General features: G+C 40.9%; 1 protein-coding gene across 1 annotated transcript in view; it reads right to left on the reverse strand.

The window, feature by feature from the left end:
- LOC147012386 (serine/threonine-protein phosphatase 2A 56 kDa regulatory subunit alpha isoform-like) overlaps positions 1-22,387 on the reverse strand; it is a 100,994-nt gene that overhangs the window by 19,604 nt on the left and 59,003 nt on the right. Inside the window, exons 5-9 of the mRNA XM_085856494.1 lie at positions 19,246-19,338; positions 18,849-18,979; positions 18,692-18,751; positions 10,043-10,151; positions 9,889-9,942 (exon numbers count right to left, since the gene is read on the reverse strand). Coding sequence (XP_085712620.1) covers positions 9,889-9,942; positions 10,043-10,151; positions 18,692-18,751; positions 18,849-18,979; positions 19,246-19,338 — 447 coding nt within the window. The remainder of the gene's footprint in view (positions 1-9,888; positions 9,943-10,042; positions 10,152-18,691; positions 18,752-18,848; positions 18,980-19,245; positions 19,339-22,387) is intronic.

Raw genomic sequence — 22,387 nt, forward strand, 5'->3', positions numbered from 1 at the left:
CGGTTTTTTACGAGCGCATTTGTGGTTTTTTTACGGGCACATTTGTGATTATTTGCGGTTTCTCAGGGCACATTCGCGGTTTTCTCATGGGCGCATTCGTGGTTTTTTTTACGGGCACATTTGTGATTATTAGCGATTTTTTTACGGGCACATTTGTGGTTTTTACGGTCACATTCGTGGTTTTTTTACGGGCACATTCGTGGTTTTTCGGACACATTTGTGATTATTCGCGGTTTTTTACGGGCACATTTGTCATTATTCACAGTTTTTTTACGGGCACATTCGTGATTTTTTTTACAGGCACATTCACAGTTTTTTACGGGCACATTCGCAGTTTATTAGGGGCACATTCGTAGTTTTTACGGTCGCATTCCTGGTTTTTTACGGGCACATTTGTGGTTTTTTTACGGGCACATTTGTGATTATTCGTGCTTTTTATGGGCATATTTTTGATTATTCGTGGTTTTTTACGGGCACATTTGTGGTTTTTTTACGGGCACATTCATGATTATTCGCAGTTTTTTACAGGTACATTCGTGGTTGTTTGCGGTCGCATTCGTGGTTTTTTTTACAGGCACATTTTTGATTATTCGTGGTTTTTTTTACGGGCACATTCGTGATTATACGCAGTTTTTTTTACAGGCACATTTGTCATTATTCACACTTTTTTACGGGCACATTAGTGGATTTTTACGGGCACATTCACAGTTTTTTACGGGCACATTCGCAGTTTTTTACGGACACATTCGCAGTTTTTTATGGACACATTCGCAGTTTTTTATGGACACATTCGCAGTTTTTTACCGGAACATTCGTAGTTTTTACGGTCGCATTCCTGGTTTTTTACGGGCACATTTGTGATTATTCGTGGTTTTTTTTACGGGCACATTCGTGATTGTTTACGGGCACATTTGTGATTATTCGCATTTTTTACAGGCGCATTCGTGGTTTGTAACGGGCACATTTGTGATTATTCGCAGTTTTTTTACAGGCGCATTCGCGGTTTCTCACAGGCACATTTTTGTGGTTCCTCATGGGCGCATTCGTGGTTTTTTACGGGCACATTTGTGATTATTCGCGGTTTTTTAAGGGCACATTCCTGTTTTTTTTCGGGCGCATTCGTGGTTTTTTACGGGCACTTTCATGGTTTTTTTTACGGACACGTTTGTGATTATTCGAGTTTTTTATGGGCACATTCGTGTTTTTTTTCGGGCACATTCGTGTTTTTTTTTCAGGCACAATCGGAGTTTTTTTGGACACATTCGTGGTATTTTACGGGCACATTCGGAGTTTTTTTTACGGGCACATTCGGAATTTGTTTACAGGCACATTCGGAATTTTTTTACGGGCACACTCGTGATTATTTGCAGTTTTTTTACAGGCGCATTCGTGGTTGTTTATGGGCACATTTGTGATTATTCGTAGTTTTTTACAGGCACATTCGCGGTTTCTCACGGGCACATTCGCGGTTATTCATGGGCGCATTAGTGTTTTTTTACGGGCACATTTGTGATTATTCGCGGTTTTTTTTAAGGGCACATTCGTGGTTTTTTACGGGAGCATTCGTGGTTTTTTCGGGCACATTTGTGATTATTCGTGTTTTTTTACGGGCACATTTGTGATTATTCGCGGTTTTTTTTAAGGGCACATTCGTGGTTTTTACGGGCACAAAGGTGGTTTTTTACGTGCACATTCGTGATTATTCGCTTTTTTTTTAGGGCACATTCGTGGTTTTTTTACGGGCACAAAGGTGGTTTTTTACGGGCACATTTGTGATTATTCGCGTTTTTTTTAACGGGAACATTCGTGGTTTTTTAAGGGCAGATTTGTGATTATTCGCAGTTTTTTTTTACAGGCGCATTCGTGGTTTGTTACGGGCACATTTGTGATTATTCAGTTTTTTTACAGGCGCATATGCGGTTTCTCATGGGCGCATTCATGGTTTTTTTTTTTACGAACACATCCGTGGTTTTTTTTTTTTTTTACAGGCACATTTGTGATTATTCGCTTTTTTTTTACGGGCACATTCGTGGTTTTTCCGGCCATATAGGTGGTTTTTTACGGGCACATTGGTGATTATTCGCGGTTTTTTCGGGCACATTCATGGTTTTTTTACGGACATATTTGTGTTTTTTTTTTTTTTTTACGGGCACATTTGTGATTATTGACGGTTTTTTACGGGCACATTCGTGGTTTTTTACAGGCACATTTGTGGTTTTTTTGCAGGCATATTTGTGATTATTCGCGGTTTTTTTTAACGGGAACATTCGTGGTTTTTTACGGGCAGATTTGTGATTATTACCAGTTTTTTACAGGCGCATTCGTGGTTTGTTACGGGCACATTTGTGATTATTCAGTTTTTTTTTTTTACAGGCGCATACGCGGTTTCTCATGGGCGAATTCATGGTTTTTTAACGAGCACATTTGTGATTATTCGCTTTTTTTACGGGCACATTCGTGGTTTTTCCGGGCACATAGGTGGTTTTTTACGGGCACATTCGTGGCTTTTTAGGGGCACATTCGTCGTTTTCTACGGGTACATTTGTGATTATTCGCGGTTTCTCACTGGCACATTCGCGGTTTTTTACGAGCGCATTTGTGGTTTTTTTACGGGCACATTTGTGATTATTTGCGGTTTCTCATGGGCACATTCGCGGTTTTCTCATGGGCGCATTCGTGGTTTTTTTACGGGCACATTTGTGATTATTAGCGATTTTTTTACGGGCACATTGGTGGATTTTACGGTCACATTCGTGGTTTTTTTACGGGCACATTAGTGGTTTTTTACGGGCATATTCGTGGTTTTTCGGGCACATTTGTGATTATTCGCAGTTTTTTTATGGGCACATTTCTGGTTTTTTACGGTCGTATTCATGTTTTTTTACGGGCACATTTGTGATTATTCGCGGTTTTTTACGGGCACATTTGTTATTATTCACAGTTTTTTACGGGCACATTCGTGATTTTTTACAGGCACATTTGCAGTTTTTTACGGGCACATTCGCAGTTTATTAGGGGCACATTCGTAGTTTTTACGGTCGCATTCCTGTTTTTTTACGGGCACATTTGTGGTTTTTTTTACGGGCACATTTGTGATTATTCGTGCTTTTTATGGGCATATTTTTGATTATTCGTGGTTTTTTACGGGCACATTCGTGGTTTTTTTACGGGCACATTCATGATTATTCGCAGTTTTTTACAGGTACATTCGTGGTTGTTTGCGGTCGCATTCGTGGTTTTTTACAGGCACATTTTTGATTATTCGTGGTTTTTTTACGGGCACATTCGTGATTATACGCAGTTTTTTTTTTACAGGCACATTTGTCATTATTCACACTTTTTTACGGGCACATTAGTGGTTTTTTACGGGCACATTCGCAGTTTTTTACCGGCACATTCACAGTTTTTTAGCGGCACATTCGTAGTTTTTACGGTCGCATTCCTGGTTTTTTACGGGCACATTTGTGATTATTCGTGGTTTTTTACGGGCACATTTGTGATTATTCGTGGTTTTTTTTACGGGCACATTCGTGATTATTCGCAGTTTTTTACAGGCACATTCGTGGTTGTTTACGGGCACATTTGTGATTATTCGCATTTTTACAGGCGCATTCGTGGTTTGTTACGGGCACATTTGTGATTATTCGCAGTTTTTTTACAGGCGCATTCGTGGTTTGTTACGGGCACATTTGTGATTATTCGCAGTTTTTTAACAGGCGCATTCGCGGTTTCTCACAGGCACATTTTTGCGGTTCCTCATGGGCACATTCGTGGTTTTTTACGGGCACATTTGTGATTATTCGCGGTTTTTTAAGGGCACATTCCTGTTTTTTTTCGGGCGCATTCGTGGTTTTTTTACGGGCACATTCATGGTTTTTTTTACGGACACGTTTGTGATTATTCGAGTTTTTTATGGGCACATTCGTTTTTTTTTTTTTCGGGCACATTCGTGTTTTTTTTTTTTCGGGCACAATCGGAGTTTTTTTTGACACATTCGTGGTATTTTACGGGCACATTCGGACTTTTTTTTACGGGCACATTTGGAATTTTTTTTACGGGCACATTTGGAATTTTTTTTACGGGCACACTCGTGATTATTCGCAGTTTTTTTTACAGGCGCATTCGTGGTTGTTTATGGGCACATTTGTGATTATTCGCAGTTTTTTACAGGCACATTCGCGGTTTCTCACGGGCACATTCGCGGTTATTCATGGGCGCATTCGTGTTTTTTTACGGGCACATTTGTGATTATTCGCGGTTTTTTTTAAGGGCACATTCGTGGTTTTTTACGGGCGCATTCGTGGTTTTTTTCGGGCACATTTCTGATTATTCGCGTTTTTTTACGGACACATTCGTGGTTTTTACGGACACAAAGGTGGTTTTTTACGTGCACATTCGTGATTATTCGCTTTTTTTTAGGGCACATTCGTGGTTTTTATGGGCACAAAGGTGGTGTTTACGGGCATATTTGTGATTATTCGCTTTTTTTTAGGGCACATTCGTGGTTTTTACGGGCACATTTGTGATTATTCGTGTTTTTTTTACGGGAACATTCGTGGTTTTTTACAGGCACATTTGTGATTATTCGTGGTTTTTTTACGGGAACATTCGTGGTTTTTTACAGGCACATTTGTGATTATTCGCGGTTTTTTTAAAGGGAACATTCATGGTTTTTTACGGGCAGATTTGTGATTATTCAGTTTTTTTACAGGCGCATACGCGGTTTCTCATGGGCGCATTCATGGTTTTTTTTTTTACGAACACATCCGTGGTTTTTTTTATTTTACAGGCACATTTGTGATTATTCGCTTTTTTTTACGGGCACATTCGTGGTTTTTCCGGGCACATAGGTGGTTTTTTACGGGCACATTGGTGATTATTCGCGGTTTTTTCGGGCACATGGAGTTTTTTTTTTTCGGGCACATTCATGGTTTTTTTCCGGCAGATTTGTGGTTTTTTTACGGACATATTTGTGTTTTTTTTTTTACGGGCACATTTGTGATTATTGGCGGTTTTTTACGGGCACATTCGTGGTTTTTTACAGGCACATTCGTGGTTTTTTTGCAGGCATATTTGTGATTATTCGCGGTTTTTTTAACGGGAACATTCGTGGTTTTTTACGGGCAGATTTGTGATTATTACCAGTTTTTTACAGGCGCATTCGTGGTTTGTTACGGACACATTTGTGATTATTCATTTTTTTTTTTTTTACAGGCGCATACGCGGTTTCTCATGGGCGCATTCATGGTTTTTTTTACGAGCACATCCGTGGTTTTATTTACAGGCACATTTGTGATTATTCGCTTTTTTTTCCGGGCACATTCGTGGTTTTTCCGGGCACATAGGTGGTTTTTTTACGGGCACATTGGTGATTATTCGCAGTTTTTTACAGGCACATTCGTGGTTTTTTTACGGTCACATTCATGGTTTTTTTTTTACGGCACATTCGAGGTCTTTTACGGACACATTCGTCTTTTTTTTCAGGCACATTCGTGGATTTTTCGGGCACATTCATGGTTTTTTCGCGTTTTTTTTACGGGTACATTCGTGGTTTTTTCGGGCACATTCGTGGTTTTTTCGGGCACATTCGTGGTTTTTACGGGCACATTCGTGGTTTTTACGGGCACATTCGTGGTTTTTACGGGCACATTCGTGGCTTTTTCACAGGCACATTGGTGGTTTTTTACGAGCACATTTGTGATTCTTCGCGTTTTTTATGGGCACATTCGTGGTTTTTTACGGGCACATCGGTGGTTTTTTACGAGCACATTTGTGATTCTTCGCGTTTTTTTATGGGCACATTCGTAGTTTTTACGGGCACATTCGTGGTTTTTTGAGGCACATCCGTGGTTTTTCGGGTACATAGGGGGTTTTTTTACGGACACATTTGTGATTATTCGTATTTTTTTACGGGCACATTCGTGGTTTTTTAGGGGCACATTTGTGTTATTGGCGGTTTTTTACGGGCACCTTCGTGGTTTTTTACGGGCACATTTGTGATTATTCGTGGTTTTTTTACGGGCACATTCGTGATTATTCGCAGTTTTTTACAGGCACATTCGTGGTTGTTTACGGGCACATTTGTGATTATTCGCATTTTTACAGGCGCATTCGTGGTTTGTTACGGGCACATTTGTGATTATTCGCAGTTTTTTTTACAGGCGCATTCGTGGTTTGTTACGGGCACATTTGTGATTATTCGCAGTTTTTTAACAGGCGCATTCGCGGTTTCTCACAGGCACATTTTTGCGGTTCCTCATGGGCACATTCGTGGTTTTTTACGGGCACATTTGTGATTATTCGTATTTTTTTACGGGCACATTCGTGGTTTTTTTAGGGGCAGATTTGTGTTATTGGCGGTTTTTTACGGGCACCTTCGTGGTTTTTTACGGGCACATTTGTGATTATTCGTGGTTTTTTTACGGGCACATTCGTGATTATTCGCAGTTTTTTACAGGCACATTCGTGGTTGTTTACGGGCACATTTGTGATTATTCGCATTTTTACAGGCGCATTCGTGGTTTGTTACGGGCACATTTGTGATTATTCGCAGTTTTTTTTACAGGCTCATTCGTGGTTTGTTACGGGCACATTTGTGATTATTCGCAGTTTTTTAACAGGCGCATTCGCGGTTTCTCACAGGCACATTTTTGCGGTTCCTCATGGGCACATTCGTGGTTTTTTACGGGCACATTTGTGATTATTCGCGGTTTTTTAAGGGCACATTCCTGTTTTTTTTTCGGGCGCATTCGTGGTTTTTTACGGGCACATTCATGGTTTTTTTTACGGACACGTTTGTGATTATTCGAATTTTTTATGGGCACATTCGTGTTTTTTTTTCGGGCACAATCGGAGTTTTTTTGGACACATTCGTGGTATTTTACGGGCACATTCGGACTTTTTTTTACGGGCACATTTGGAATTTTTTTACGGGCACACTCGTGATTATTCGCAGTTTTTTTACAGGCGCATTCGTGGTTGTTTATGGGCACATTTGTGATTATTCGCAGTTTTTTACAGGCACATTCGCGGTTTCTCACGGGCACATTCGCGGTTATTCATGGGCGCATTCGTGTTTTTTTACGGGCACATTTGTGATTATTCGCGGTTTTTTTTAAGGGCACATTCGTGGTTTTTTACGGGCGCATTCGTGGTTTTTTTCGGGCACATTTCTGATTATTCGCGTTTTTTTACGGACACATTCGTGGTTTTTACGGGCACAAAGGTGGTTTTTTACGTGCACATTCGTGATTATTCGCTTTTTTTAGGGCACATTCGTGGTTTTTACGGGCACATTTGTGATTATTCGCAGTTTTTTTACAGGCGCATTCGTGGTTTTTTACGGGCACATTTGTGATTATTCGTGGTTTTTTTATGAGCACATTCGTGATTTTTTACGGGCACATTTGTGATTATTCGCCGTTTTTTTTACAGGCACATTCGTGGTTTTTAACGGGCACATTCATGGTTTTTTACGGGCATATTTGTGATTATTGGCGGATTTTACGGGCATATTTGTGATTATTCGCGGATTTTACGGGCACATTCGTGGTTTTTTCGGGCACATTTGTGATTATTCGCGGTTTTTTACGGGCACATTCGTGGTATTTTACGGTCGCATAGTTTTTTTTTACGGGCACATTCATCATTATTCACAGTTTTTTACGGGTACATTCGTTGTTTTTTTACGGGCACATTCGTGGTTTTTTACCGGCACATTTGTGACTATTCGCGGTTTTTTTACGGACACATTTGTGTTTTTTTTTTTACAGGCACACTTGTCATTATTCACAGTTTTTTACGGGTACATTCGTGATTATTCGCAGTTTTTTACAGGCGCATTCGTGGTTTTTTTACGGGCACATTTGTGATTATTCGCAGTTTTTTACAGGCGCATTCACGGTTTCTCACGGGCACATTCGCGGTTTCTCATGGGCGCATTCGTGGTTTTTTACAGTGATATTTCTGATTATTGGCGGTTTTTTTATGGGCACATTCGTGGTTTTTTTTACGGGCGCATTCGTGGTTTTTTAACGGCACATTTGTGATTATTTGCAGTGTTTCTTACGGGCGCATTCGCGGTTTCTCATGGGCACATTCCCTGTTTCTTATGAGCACATTCGTGGCTTTTTACGGACACATTTGTGGTTATGCATGTTTTTTTACGGGCACATTTGTGGTTATTCGGTTTTTTTTTTTTTGCAGGCACATTTGTGGTTATTCGCAGTTTTTTACGGGCATATTCGCGGTTTCTCACGGGCACATTCACGGTTATTCCTGGTATTTTACGGGCATATTCGTGGTTATTCACGGTTTTTTTTACGGGCGCAATCGTGGTTATTTACGTTTTTTTACGGGCGCATTCACAGTTTCTCACGGGAATTTTTATTTTCCCTTCTGAATCTCGAACCGCTGGAAACCTATCCCCTTATTCCCATTGAAACAATGCCCCAACATTCGCGCATTCAACATTTGCAGCATTTTTCAGGAACGTATCCCCCATGAATGTCAGGGTCCAACAGTATTTGTTTGTGTGCATTTGTTTGTCTGCGAGTTGTGTTGGACCCTGACATTTACAGTTCTTTTTTTCACAGACACCATGTATTGACAATTCATAAAATGTGACTGCTTCTACATTCGTGGCCCTGTACTTTGTGTATTTTCAGTATTTTTGTGTTTTTGTGGGTGTATTCACGGGTTTATTTTAATTTTTATTTTTTGCAGGCGTATTCGTGGGGGGTTTTTTATTTTTACTTTTTTGCATTTTTGTGGTTTTCCAAGGCATATTCATGATTATTTATTCTTATTTTTTCGCAGGCATATTCACGGTTTTGTTTGTTAGGGTTATGTATTCTGTATTATGACGCATTCGCGGTTTCTCACGTTTCGGCGCTCCCGGTTTGAGAGAATTAACCCCTTTATAATTCTGTTGGACTTACCCCATCGTTAAGGATGGGTTCTTCAATCGTAGATGTGTCATTATTGTGATTCCTGTGAGGAGATCTCATAAAAAGGTGAATGTTCATTCCCCACTCTATAACTGCCATCAACCACCCCTCCACCCCTCATATATTTTGTGTGTCCATGCATGTACTGGAGCTTGAATGCTTTTGGAGTTACATTTATTGTTGTGCTGTGTTTTCTCTCTCATTTCTTCATATTGATAATAAATATCCCTCTCCCTTCCTCCCTCACATCTCCCACCTACCCAACTTCCCACCAACTCCATTAAAAAAGGTAAAATAAATAGAATATTAAAAGTCCTCCCCTCTTCACATTCCTCTTTCAAAACTGGGAAAGGTTATTTTAAAATTTTTCTTTCCCTTTCTTTACTTATCCCATACCCTCACCACAGTTTTCTCTTCCCTTTATCTCCCACCCCACCTCTTTCATCACTTTCCCTCCATCCTACATCACTGCTCACTAAGCACTGCTTTAATTAAACCTTTTTACCACACCTCCCTCCACCTTGTCCACAACGTAAGTCTGTAGATTGTTGCGCCCGATATTCTGAAATGGAACCCGAATTGGAGTGAATGCAGACTCGTGGCCATAACACCAACATTCCGGAAACCCGATACCCCCTTCCTACCTAATCCTAGCTGGCTTTATGCTCCTATCTAACAGATGGCATGCAGTGTCCCCTACTGCACGTTTCAAAGAATATTTTTTGTAAAAATTAAGTTTGACCCGATCAGGTTTGAAACCCAAACTCGACAGCTCAATTATAAACACACCACTAACTGAAATTTTTTGACATGGAACAATGTGCTGACGCATCATGAAACCGTTTAAAAAAAAAATCACCAAAGGTTAAATTCTGCTCACCAAGTAAGCATCATCTGAAGCTGACATATGCAAAAGAGGTAATCCAAAATAAAAACTTACTACTTCCGTAAGCGTGGGATCCTTCTCCAAGAATTGCACCACACAATATGCCAACTGAAAATGCACGGTAGAAATGATTAAGTGCAACAAAACATCAAATATCTAAACTACAAGATGAAGAGAAGGAAAAAGAGGAAGGGAAGTGAGGATGCACCTGTGCGTGAAAAAGGGACAAGCCTCGTGAGATGTGCAAAGGGATAAGGACTCGCACCAAGAACTGTTTGTGCTCAGGTTTCAGCGGCAAGGCAAAGCCATTGATTATACTGTGCACAGGGAACAACAGTAGCACAACGCAATAGTTAAGCATCTTCCTTTTATCTGGTAATGGACACTTGCTTTTGTGAAATAAAAAAAACAAAACACACTGGCAGTGTAGGCTGGCTTACTGAAAGTGCTCAGCCACAAAGTAGAGAATTCCCTCTAAAGTTGTTCAACAAATAAATAATTTGTAGTTATTCCATGAGCATCAACCATCCATAAAATAAAAAGGAAAAAATGGTCTATCCGCAAATTTCAGTGATAACAAGTACCAATTTATCAGAAACTTTCAGTAGGGTTGTTAGTAGGGTTGTCAGAAAACCTGAAGGTTCTATTATCAATCTCCATCTGAACCAACGGATGTGTGAACTCCAAACTTGTGTTTATTGCACACCCAGGCAAAAATAACATTCCTTTCCTGTAGTAATTCTCTGCAGACTCCTGTAGTATATGAGAGTACAACTCTCATATAATACTATAGTTCTTACTGCAGCATTTTTGCCTGGGTAGGTTCAGTACGACATGTGCATTTTCTACGTTTTGTATACACCAATAGCCATGGCAAGTGAAGTGTTTCAGGTAACATTTGAGATCATGAGGTTATAAAACAAGGTTAATGACAACTAGACCCCACATGGTGGCTCCTGGTGCAAACTGAGGGTTGGTTTAATAAACCTTTAATAACACACAGCATCAAATAAGTTAAACTTATTATGTTACTGATGTTCAATGAACTTGAACTGCAGAGAAGCACATCTATCTACTGGTTAAAAAAGCAAAAATAAAAATTAAATGTTTATGATTGGTGTAATGGTTGAGTGTCTGCTCCAAGTGTCGGAGGTCGCTGGTTCAAATCCCGGCCGTGTCATACCAAAGATTAAACTTGGTACATGCTGCTGCCTTGCTTGATACTCAGTATTTAGAGGATAGGACACGGATGAACAAAAATAAGTTGACAATCATAGCACAGGCTTTGATGGGCCTCATGGTCTCGCCCTACATTGAAGTTCCTTGGAAGGGAACTCATTAATATCAATGAAATCACGCATCCTTCCAAGCGCTAGCAGGATGGCCAAGAGGTACAAACACTCACCTCCAAGCTGTCTAGCCTGGGTTCGAATCTCTGCCCCGCTATAAACTGTCATTCTGGTGTTTCACAGGCAGGGTGATTTATCAATGTGTGTGCCCGTCCCTCGGACGGACTTAAACTGGACGTCCCATCTGCTGGTATTAGTTGGTGGACTTTAAAGATCGCACGAGGCCCTTCACTAAATCTCTGAACTGGAGCTGCAACCATTGGCAGAACTTGTTGGCATATTTACCTTTTCTCCACAAATGACCATGGCCTAAACCTGGTGATTTTACACAAACGCATGGATGGCGAATTAAAATAAACTATTCATATTTTATGGGGTATAAAGGTCACTGTTCAAACTGTATAATCTACTAGTGGGGTATGCTTACACACTGTAAGCAAGAACAAACCGTGCTTCCCCATTGTCTCGGGTCGCTCACCTGCAGTGAGCACAACAAGGCTGTACTCATTTTCGGATATTTTTATTGATGGACGCTTTCCGATGGTTATGTGACTTTTCCCGGTGTATTGGCTTCGATGTTCGTCAGCACGTGACATTTCAGCTTTCTACGTGACCCGCAAAGTAACGAAAATTAATATCATCGAGTCAGTGAGTGGGAAGAATGAGCTTTATATATTAGATATATAAATAATGGAGCAAGTGTTTGTATGTATGTATGTATGTATGTCCACTCTTCACCCATTAGCTGGACAGCTGGCCGATGGCCACCCAGAATTGTAACCTGGAAAAAAATAATTTGTCCACCATTTTGTTCAGCCTCATACATCTTCGGAATTGTCATATTCACAATCGCCATGCCCTCCCTACAAGTGTTCCCTTCAGTGTGAAACAACCTAAGCGACTGTTAAAAGGATCATCAAATATAGAAAGGTTGGAGCCAATCAGCATCATGGGCCTTGTGAAGGTGACATTACGTGTGCACCTTCGGTTTCAGGTCTGTCGTGACAGTCGATGAGCCAGTGCAATTGGAATTATCAGAGTTATATAATCACGATGTATTACAATATGCACATAAGCAGTGCGCATGTTTTTGCTTCCTGTCCGTGACTCGATTTATTTATTTTTGATTACCCTTGCCGAAGGAGAGGGTATTGCATTTGGGTCCGTTTGTTTGTTGTACACTGCTCCTTCTCAATTCCATATCCAGGTGATGCATGACGTCATCACCGGGCGCCGAAGAAAGGCAGTACTCAGTTTTCACCCAGTTTGTTTTCTTTCTTGTTTGTTTGTATAGCCGATATCTCAGCCATCACACAAAGCTTGGAGGTAAGGTGGATAGCAGAGGGGGTGGTGATCAGATTCAGGAAAGTATTGATACTTGCACAGATTGGGCAAAAGATTGGCAGATGGAATTTAACCTGAGCAAGTGTAAGGTGTTGGGGATGGGAAAGAACAATGAAAATAGAGATTACAGGATGCAAGGGGTAATTATGGAGTGTGTCACACAGGAGAAGGATCTGGCGATGGTAATATATATGGGAGGTAAGCAGGCAGCACAGTGCCAGGCAGCTAAAGGTAAAGCAAATAGGGTTTAAGGTTGTATTCGGAGGGGGATCATTTATACATCAAAAGAGGTGGTGTTAACATTGTAAAGGAATTTAGTGAGGGCCACATCTAGAATAATGTGTGCAGTTTTGGTCACCACAAATCAGGAAGGACATAGATGCCATAAAGAGGGTTCAGCGCATGGCTACTCGATTGATTCCAGGCCTAGCTAGACTCAGCTATGAGGAGCAGCTGAAGGAGACAGGGCTTTATACATGCGAAAGGAGGTGATTACGAGTAGATATGATAGAAATGTTTAAGTTGATGAAAGGTGGAGATAAAATAAGCGAAGATGAATTATTCAACAGAGTCGACAGTGGTAGGACCAGGGGGCCATAGCTTGAGAGTAAAGAAGAGGAGAGTTAAGACAGTAGTAAGGCAGGGGACTTTCACCCAGAGAGTAGTTAATGTATGGAATGGTCTCCCTGGAAAGGTAATGGCAGCAGAAACAGTAGATAAGTTTAAATTAGAATTACATAGGTACCTGGAAGTTATGGAGATTGAGGGGTATGGGGATGTTGATAAGACTTTTAGGTAGTTTGAGCAATGATGGGTGATTGTGTACGGAGTGCTGTTGGTGGGGGTCTTGCCGGGGTGGGGGGGGGGTTGTGGTTGATGTTGTGTGTTTTTAATCAAGCCCATGCCCCCTCCCCTAAGGGGAAGAAAAAAAAAACTACAAAAACAAACAAAAATAAATGAATAAATAAAAATAAATTTAAAAAAACCAAAAACATACAAACAAAAAAATTATTTCATTAATTAAAAACATTCTTTCGCATTTTCTTCCTTGGATTTGTGTGAGATTTGTGGTGTTGCAGAACACCACAAGATAAATCAGTGTGGTGTTCGTGCAGGCATGATGGGCTGAATGGCCTCCACCTGTGTTAGATTTCCTTGTAGATCCTTTGAGCTCAGAAGGTGAAACTTGGGGACAAAAGTGAAGATGTGCTTGGGCAAAAACGTTATTTTTTCATGATTAATTATTATCGATTTATTAATTACTTATTGATTTTACTTCTCATCTGGGCAATATCTCAGGTACCTCTTGAGCTGGGAAGCTGATATTTGGACATGACAGTGAACAAGTGATTTGGCTATAAAGGGCATTTTATTTATTTATCCATTCATCAATTCATCGATTAATTATCCATTTTCGATGAATTGCTTGCTTTTCAAAAAGTTACAGATTCAGATGAAACAATGGTGATTTTGGTATGCTCTCAGCCAATTGATTAAAAAATTTTTTTTTATTGGATTCGCTATATATGCTAGATATCCCTTATTGTTGGGTTTTCCGTCTGTCTGTCTGTGTATGTGTGTCTGCAACGCGAGGCTCCACAGCATGAACCAGCGAACCAATTTCGATGAAACTTTGCCAACATGTGGAATATATACTGGGAATGTGCGTGTTTGAATTTCGTTGCCTTGCAACCACCCGTTGCTGTGCAGCGGCCGAAAATCCACGTACAGTATTTTCAATACTTGTCCTTCAGTTTTTGAATGTAGAGAAACGAGACTTCGGAATTAAACACTTCGAGATATTTAGAAAATTTCACTCGAGCCGATTTTTGATTGAGGTTTTATTTTTCAAATGGTAGTCCTTCAAAAATCGGGTGTCTATTTACCGTCATTTCTTCTGAGGGGCTGAGGAAAGTGGACGTGGTTGATGAAAAATGGGAGTGGTGTCGGAAAGTGGGAGTGGTGTAGGAAAGTGGGTGTGGGTTATTGAAAGTGGGCGTGGCTTATGAAATATATTGTGTGGCTCAGGAGGTGTGGTCAAACAAGAGCATTGACAGAAGTTTATCGGGTTTTCCGTGTGTGTGTGTGTGTGTGTGTGCGTGCGTGCGTGCGTGCGTGCGTGCGTGCGCGTGTGCCTGCAACGCGAGGCTCCACAGCACAAACCAGTAAACCGATTATTTTTCAAATGGTATTCCTTCAAAAATAGAGTGTCTATTTACCGTCATTTTTTTATGAGGAGTGCCAGTTGGCAAAATACGCAATAGGAAAAATCTTGCCAGGCAGAGGAACAATTGCATGTGAACCAATACGTCTTGGCAATGAATCTTCGTCGGTGGATCAGTCACAATGAAAAGCATCGTATCCAGCGCTTCGATCCTAGCGAATCCCTCGTCGCCTACTGGCTTGTTAACCTCTTTGTCAAAAATTTTCAGCTCGATCCGTCAAAAACTGTATGACTAGTATGCAATTATATAGCGACCACCCATGTCGCCTACCGGCTTGTATGTCTGTCTGTCTGTCCACACAGAACTTTCGTGTTTTTCTCCACAACCGCTTCTCAGATTGAGAATAAATTGTCATCATCGGTGCAACTAATCATGCAGAATGTTTTAATAATTATGATGTCATAGGTCACATGGTGTGGCAGCCATGTTGGAAAAACTAAAACTTTGGACATCTATCTCTGAAACCACACCAAGGAAAAAATTGAAGCTTGGCACACGGCAAGTACTCCTCATGGGGAATAAGTATGTTTTTTTATGATGTCATAAGTGCCTTCATTACATCATAATTTCATATGTAGAATGCTACATCCGATCAATATGAAAATTTTTGAGGTCATCTTGGGATAAAATGGTCCACAGAAGAAAAAAAAATGATGATGACGTCATCGGTCATGTGATTTGGCAGCCGTATTGTTTTTTTAATTTTTATATTAAAAAAAAACAACCTTCAAGCATCTCCTTCTCTGAAGTGGCTGAACAGACCGAGGCGAAACTTTACACGTATGACTGCCTATCCATGAGGAACTTTACCCAAAAGACCTACAGAAAATCTTCTCCAGAATGGCTGGACAGATCGAGAGGAAACCACACAAATGTTGCCCAAGCCTTGCGTGTACGAGTTTGTTAAGGAATCATTGATAGGTCACATGGTTTGACAGCCATCTTGGATTGAAGAGAAATATTAAATGTTTTCTCTGGAATCGCTTCATCAATCTACGTGAAACTCACAATTATGATTCAGTAGAGATGGGGAATACATGTTTTAAATTTCATCTTGATCGAACACAATGTCTGGCAAAGAGAATTATTTGATTTTTTAGATTTGGGTTCTTTTTTTTTTATGAATAAGGCTCACTTGACTGTTCCTGGATGGGTTTGAGGGTATAAGAGCAGCAGCTGAAATGCGAATCCTATCCAGGTTCCTCCTGATCACTTTATCTCTTATTTTTGCTTGTTCGGGTTCCTTCTAATGACTTCAATGTAATGACTCCAACTTGTACCTATTTGGTCTTCCATTTGATTTGAATTAATGACTATGTACCCATGTTGTAACTACAGTACAAATACAAGAAGCATTCTTGTCGATACATATAAAAGGCTAAAGAAAAAAAATCTCTCTATGTCCGTGTGTGTGTCTATGTGTGTTCTATGCACGGCCACATCTTTTAATCAACAAACTCCAAACTCAGGGTACAAATACAACTTTGTGTGTGGGGGGGGGGGGGGTAACATAGGCTATGTGGCCGTGGCCTCATGCAGGGGTGTGGGGGTGGGGCATAAATTCTCCACATACATGTGTACCGTGTAGTGCGACGTGGTGGTGGTGGTTGCAGAGGGTATTACAATTTCCAAATTTCCTTTGGCTACAAAGTGCTACTTATTCACGTTTCTCTTCCGACGCAACACCAGATAAATCTGCTGGTCACTTATAAAGTTGCTCATTTATTCAATCAGAATTGACTATTTTTATAGAGTGGAATGGGAAAAAGGTGAGGCGGAAGCAGCACAATCTCAAAGCATTGAATGTAATTGAACTGAAAGATTGAACAAAACATGAAATCAGAGTAAGATTCCACATCTTGGCAAAACTTTGTCCAAAAACTTCACAGCGCATGGTCACGAGTTGTTATTGCAATCAAATTGTCGGTCTTTTATTACGAACCTCAAAAACGATCCTCACAGAACCTTATTGGATGATATTCTGTCAAGACCCTGCATCATATTTAGCATAGTATCTTATGGGTATCTGGCAAGATGGGACAGAGGTAGAACACTTACATTTGTACTGTTTAGTCTGGGTTCGATTCCCAGCCCGACTATAAACTGTCAGGCTTAGTGCTTTGCAGGCAAGGCGTTGCATCACAAAGTGTGATGTCCCTCAAAAAGGACGTTGAGCTGGGTGTTTCGTCTGTTAAAATCATCTGGTGAGGGTAAAAATAAATAAATAAAATCCCACCGTGTCTTTCATGAACAGAAAGCGAGTCATCGCTGGCAACGTGAACAAATTACCAGTTCCTTCACTTTCAATCGAATGTCAGGCCTGCGCACAGTCTGTACGTGAAGGATTTGGACCAAAAACTTTCCCTGGCTGATCCCAGAAGTGGGGATAATTGGAGATGGTAATGAAGTAGCAACAGCAGTAGTAGTAGTAGTAGTAGTAGTAGTAGTAGTAGTAGTAGTAGTAGTAGTAGTAGTAGTAGTACTACTTCCAGGAGTATTGACTATGTATATAAAAATAAAGTAGCAGTTTATATGTCATGATCACTGTGATTAAGCTACTTATGTGTTATTGTAGCCTCTCCAAATAAGCCAGTGGTGATACAATGGTGAGATGGAATAATAAAATGTTATATTAAAAGACTGATAGAGATAGCATAGTTGAGATTTTCCTGATACTCTAGCATGACTATCGTTTCCACTTCACGTCTTCAATTTATCAAATAATACATAAATAAAATCGTTAACAACGAGCTCTCAATTTGTCAGGTGGCTCCATGTTGACAAACACCGAATGTTTGAATGCAAGCTTATCACTTAGAGACTTTCATACATTCATAGTTTTCATAAAGGATTCAAAATCTTTCAAGGTGCGCAGAACCATGTCAAACTAGAACGGCACTCAGTGGAGCACGTACCTCCACCGGGCTGAACAGTTCATGTTTTGTATTCTGCTGGTAGGCCGGATCCGCATCTGGACCTTAACCAAAATCTCCTCGGTTTGTTCTGGTCATCTACCCAACTTAGCCACCTAGTTCTGTCACAAATCGTCCGCACATGTTTGAGATATCGTGCGAAATACCGTTTTTGGCCTGATCTCTCAATGGTGAAGAATCACTGTAAAAATTCTAGTATCTGAACCCAGATCCAGATCTTCACCAAAATCTAATCAATTCGTCCTCGTCACACAATCGATCTGTTGACGAAATTTAATCTGAACCCGTCCACAACTTTATGAGATATCATGTTCACAGACAAACAAGCAGACAGAACAGAACAGAGCAAGCCAGGAGGCGACATGGGTGGTCGCGAGACTAAGGCGAATTTGAAATATGTAGATAAGAGAACACATCAGATGGCATTTTTGCCATTCGTTGTTGCATATATGAACATGACGAGCAACTGTCCATTCATCATTTGTGTTCGATTCCCTAACCCTACGTTAGGGAATCCCAATGCGAACGTTGGGGTGAAAGCATATAGTAATATAATTGCATACTAGTCATACAGTTTTTGATGGATCAGGCTGAAATTTTTGACAAAGAGGTTGATTATAGTGCGCATAAAAGCACAGAAGCCGATTTTTGAATTTCGGGGAAAAATATTTTTTCGGATTTTTTTCAAAAATTTCAAAGTCCCGTTGCGAGGCAACGGTGGCGTCCATAGCAACAGTGTTCAAAAGCATACAACTAGATCCTGGTATGAACCTACCAGTCAAGTTTCATCAAAATCGGTTGACTCCTCTGGCCTCCAGAGCTGTCCATTACATACAAACAAACAGACAGACGGAAAACCTGAGAATAAGGGGAGTCTAGCGACCACCCAATAACAAACAGAAAGACAGACGGGGTGAAAACATAACCTGCGTCCACTTTCGGTGGCAGAGATAATAAAAAATACCACCACAAGAGTGGTCACGTTTACATTCTACATATAACTCACCTGCCAAGGATCTCTAGCAGTTCGGCAACACCATTGAAATGTTCCGTTTCATAAATAAACCTGAAAGGCAACTTCATTAAGTATCAGCTCGTATTTGTCCCCCCCCCCCCACCCCACCCCAAATCACTTTAAATAATTGAAGGATTAAAAGGCTGACCTTAGAAAAATATTATTGATCTGTTTCCTAATGAAGGCTCTGAGACCAAGAAACTTTCCGTAGATTCGGTGCAGAATTGTTTTCAGAAAATCCCTTTCCCGAGGGTCTTCACTGTCAAACAATTCCAATAGCTGTAAACAAAAAGTCCGTTAAACGAGCAGCAGGCGTGCAGGCCAACAACAAATGTACGTGAAAACCACCGGATAAAGTGAGCATACGCATCATGTGCAAACGTATTGTCGTGCACAACCAACACAAGAATAATCCAAAGACTCGAAAGGTCATGTGACTCAACAATGTAGCGACGAGTCACTTTTAGAGCACAGCAAACAATACGGGTCATGTCGGTAACTTTGTTCATCTCAAGCCTCTCTCCAAAGTCACAGAATCCACCGACCTGCAAAACAAACTTCTGATCGATGTATTTCTTTGCGATGGTGGCCTGGAATTCATGATGTTCCAGAAACCTCAAGAAGAATTCGTATACAATCTGGAGGGGAGAGAGAGAGAGAGGGAGAGAGAGATGATGGAACAACAAAGGCATTGCTGCTCAGAGCATTAACATCTATATTTTTTTGTAAACCGTGAAAGATAACCTGTGGATAAGTGTACAAAATGGCAAATAAATAAATAAATAGAAAGTAGAAAGAAATATAAATATATAAATAAATAGAAAGTATGAAGAATTGGACCCTGCAAATCCACAGTTGATTTCTCCACCAGTTTTCATGAAAAAACGAAGGAAGCCGTCCGTTTTTGTTGCCGGATCCTCCGTTGAACGAGGCTGGGAAATGGTACATCATCACTCTTACATTAGCGAATCAACATCACCGTTACAAAATTGACCGACGAGTCCTGTTAAATTGGCCGATGAGGAGCATCGTTGCTCCGAGCATGAGGCTGTGCAGGAACAGCAATGGCGGCCTCCACGGCATCAGCCACGGACATTGTCGGTCCGAGAAAACAGTGCATAATGCACCTTTCTAGTGGGGGTTTCAAAGCGTTTGCCATGTTCCAGAAAGAGCTGGAAGAAATTCCTATCTTGTGCTGTGAGCTGGAAGCTAATAGATGTTTCCACGGAGGCCGATAGCACCGGGAAAACAACGATCGGTCTCGGTCTGCAAATCGGCCACATTGACGTGGCCGGTTACGATGCTTCTGAATCTGAAGATGAGCCTGGTCTGCCATCCGAATCACTCTTGTCGGTAAATTTTAGTTTATAGGCCGAAAATCTAACATGCTGCAAATTGATAAATCAATTTTAAAAAATAAATTTCAAAGGAAAAACGGAAAGCCTATTTTCTTTTGGGGACGAGTTGACGAATTGGGATGCAGTAATTGGGATGGATACATTGTCTCCCTTGCCCTCCTCAAAGACCTCTTCTCTGAAAACATTAATATTACTGACATGTCGGTACACGTGTATGGATGTACAACATACTTGTATTTAAAAAAATTCTATCAATCCCGTTTCAATTTATAGGTTTATGGATACCATTCGGAATGCTTCAAATGTTTCTGCGATGTCTCCCTGATTTGTCGTGCAGAGAGGAGGAGGGGTGAAAAGAAACAGAAACATGCGTTTCCACGTTGCTGCAAGAGGTGGACCAGGGAAATCATTTTCTGGACACATCGGAGGCAGCATGCCTCATGGTCCAGTTCACAAGTTATTGCAGAAAACAAAATCACGCACGGACGCACGGACAACACGAAAACATCATGCCTTCAGCAGCAGAGGCATAAAATTGCCCATTTATTCTAATCTGGCAAAACGCAGACTCAATCCCACTGAGCACATTTTCAACAAAGTGGGGTGGTGGTAGGAGTGGGAGGGTAAGGGGGGGAGAGGAAGGATAAGGGGAAGGGAGAGGAGGAAGGATAAGGGGAAGAGGGAAGAGGAAGGATAAGGGGAAGGGGGGAGAGGAAGGATAAGGGGAAGGGGGGAGAGGAAGGATAAGGGGAAGGGGGAGTGGAAGGATAAGGGGAAGGGGGAGAGGAAGGATAAGGGGAAGAGGGGGAGAAAGGATAAGCGGAAGAGGGAGGAGAAGGATAAGGGGATGAGGGAGAGAAAGGATAAGGGGAAGGGGGAGGGAAAAAAAACCCGACCAGCATTTGCATGCTCAACAAAGTGTAAAACGACACACAAACTATAATGGCAAATATAAAATCAAGAAAGGTGGGGTGTATGAATCCGGTTGGCAAAAATTAAGGTGGGGTACGATTAATAGGATAAGAGGAGAGAGGCCCTGAGAGCTATGTTGGGAGAGGGAGGAGTGGAGGGTAAAATGGAGGCGGGGGAGCAAGGGGGGACCCAATATCAATAAACTACCTCACCACAAAATCACCTGTCCACATTACCCATTACTATCATGCATTTCAAAATGCAATGCAATAAAACAAAGAAAAACAAACAAAACAAATACATTCATTACAAATACAATGACAAATTCAATAAATACAAAAACGTGGTCTGCAAACCGTAGATGATTGAGGTATCTTACCTCGTCAATTTGCGGACCTCGTCTCGCATTTGCGAAGCCAAATTTAACAGGCCTTTAATCGAATTCACACTTGCTTGAGGCAACAAAATGCCACATTCTTTGAACATCTCAGGGATTGAAATGCATCGTAGAAAAAAAAAATTCCCGATTACAAGCAGTGGTTTAAAAAAAAAAATAAAAACAACAACAAAATATGTGGAGTGTTCTGAAGCCAAACAGGAAGTCATTCACGTTCTTCGTTTTCCATACAAGTGCCCTTACACATTCCAGGTTTATGTACAAAACGATGTCACAGTGACTGCCTTCATCACAGGAATGTCTCTCCCTAAAGGGAGTTAACTCCTCAATGTCCTTTGGTTGGTCACACTTCGGTGTTGCACTATTCCTGGATGAATTGGACTTTAAGAGGTTCAGGTCTCCAGAAGTCTACAATTTCAGCAAGTTCAGCAACAGCCGAGTTTGCTGCCTTAATATCTTCCTTGAGGCTTCATTTATTACATCGATATCCAAAGTTTCCCTCGATGTTTTCCAAAGTTTCCCTCGATGTTTTCCAAAGTTACCCTCGATGTTTTCCAAAGTTAGTTTACTATATCTGTTGAAGTCCTGAGGAATGTTCTTCAATTAAACTAGTCTCTTCTATTGGGATAAACCGGTTAAACAATATACTTTTGCCTGGCAGCTTCCTCAAATCAAACAACGACCAAAATGAAAGTTCCCATGGAATAGCAAACAATAAAATATTTTTTTTTTTTTTTGAAACCTGATGTTGGAATACCTTGAGCCAAAAGATTGACAACATTGGTGATGTCAAGGGATCTCAGAAGGCTCTCCAAGGCTGACAGGATGGCTAGAGGTATGGACACTCACCTCTGAGCTGTCTAGTCTGGGTTTGAATCCCGGCGCAGCAAAAACTCATCTCGGTAATTCACAGGCAGGGTGATTCATCAATGTGTGTGTCGTGCCTTGGATGGACGTTAAATAGGCAACGCGCATGTCGGTATTAGTTAGTGGACGTTAAAGATCCTATGGTGTCCTTCG

The sequence above is a fragment of the Eptatretus burgeri genome, chromosome 15 (assembly GCF_056783735.1).
Source record: "Eptatretus burgeri isolate ZD-2024b chromosome 15, Ebu_testis_v1, whole genome shotgun sequence".
Lineage (NCBI taxonomy): Eukaryota > Metazoa > Chordata > Myxini > Myxiniformes > Myxinidae > Eptatretus > Eptatretus burgeri.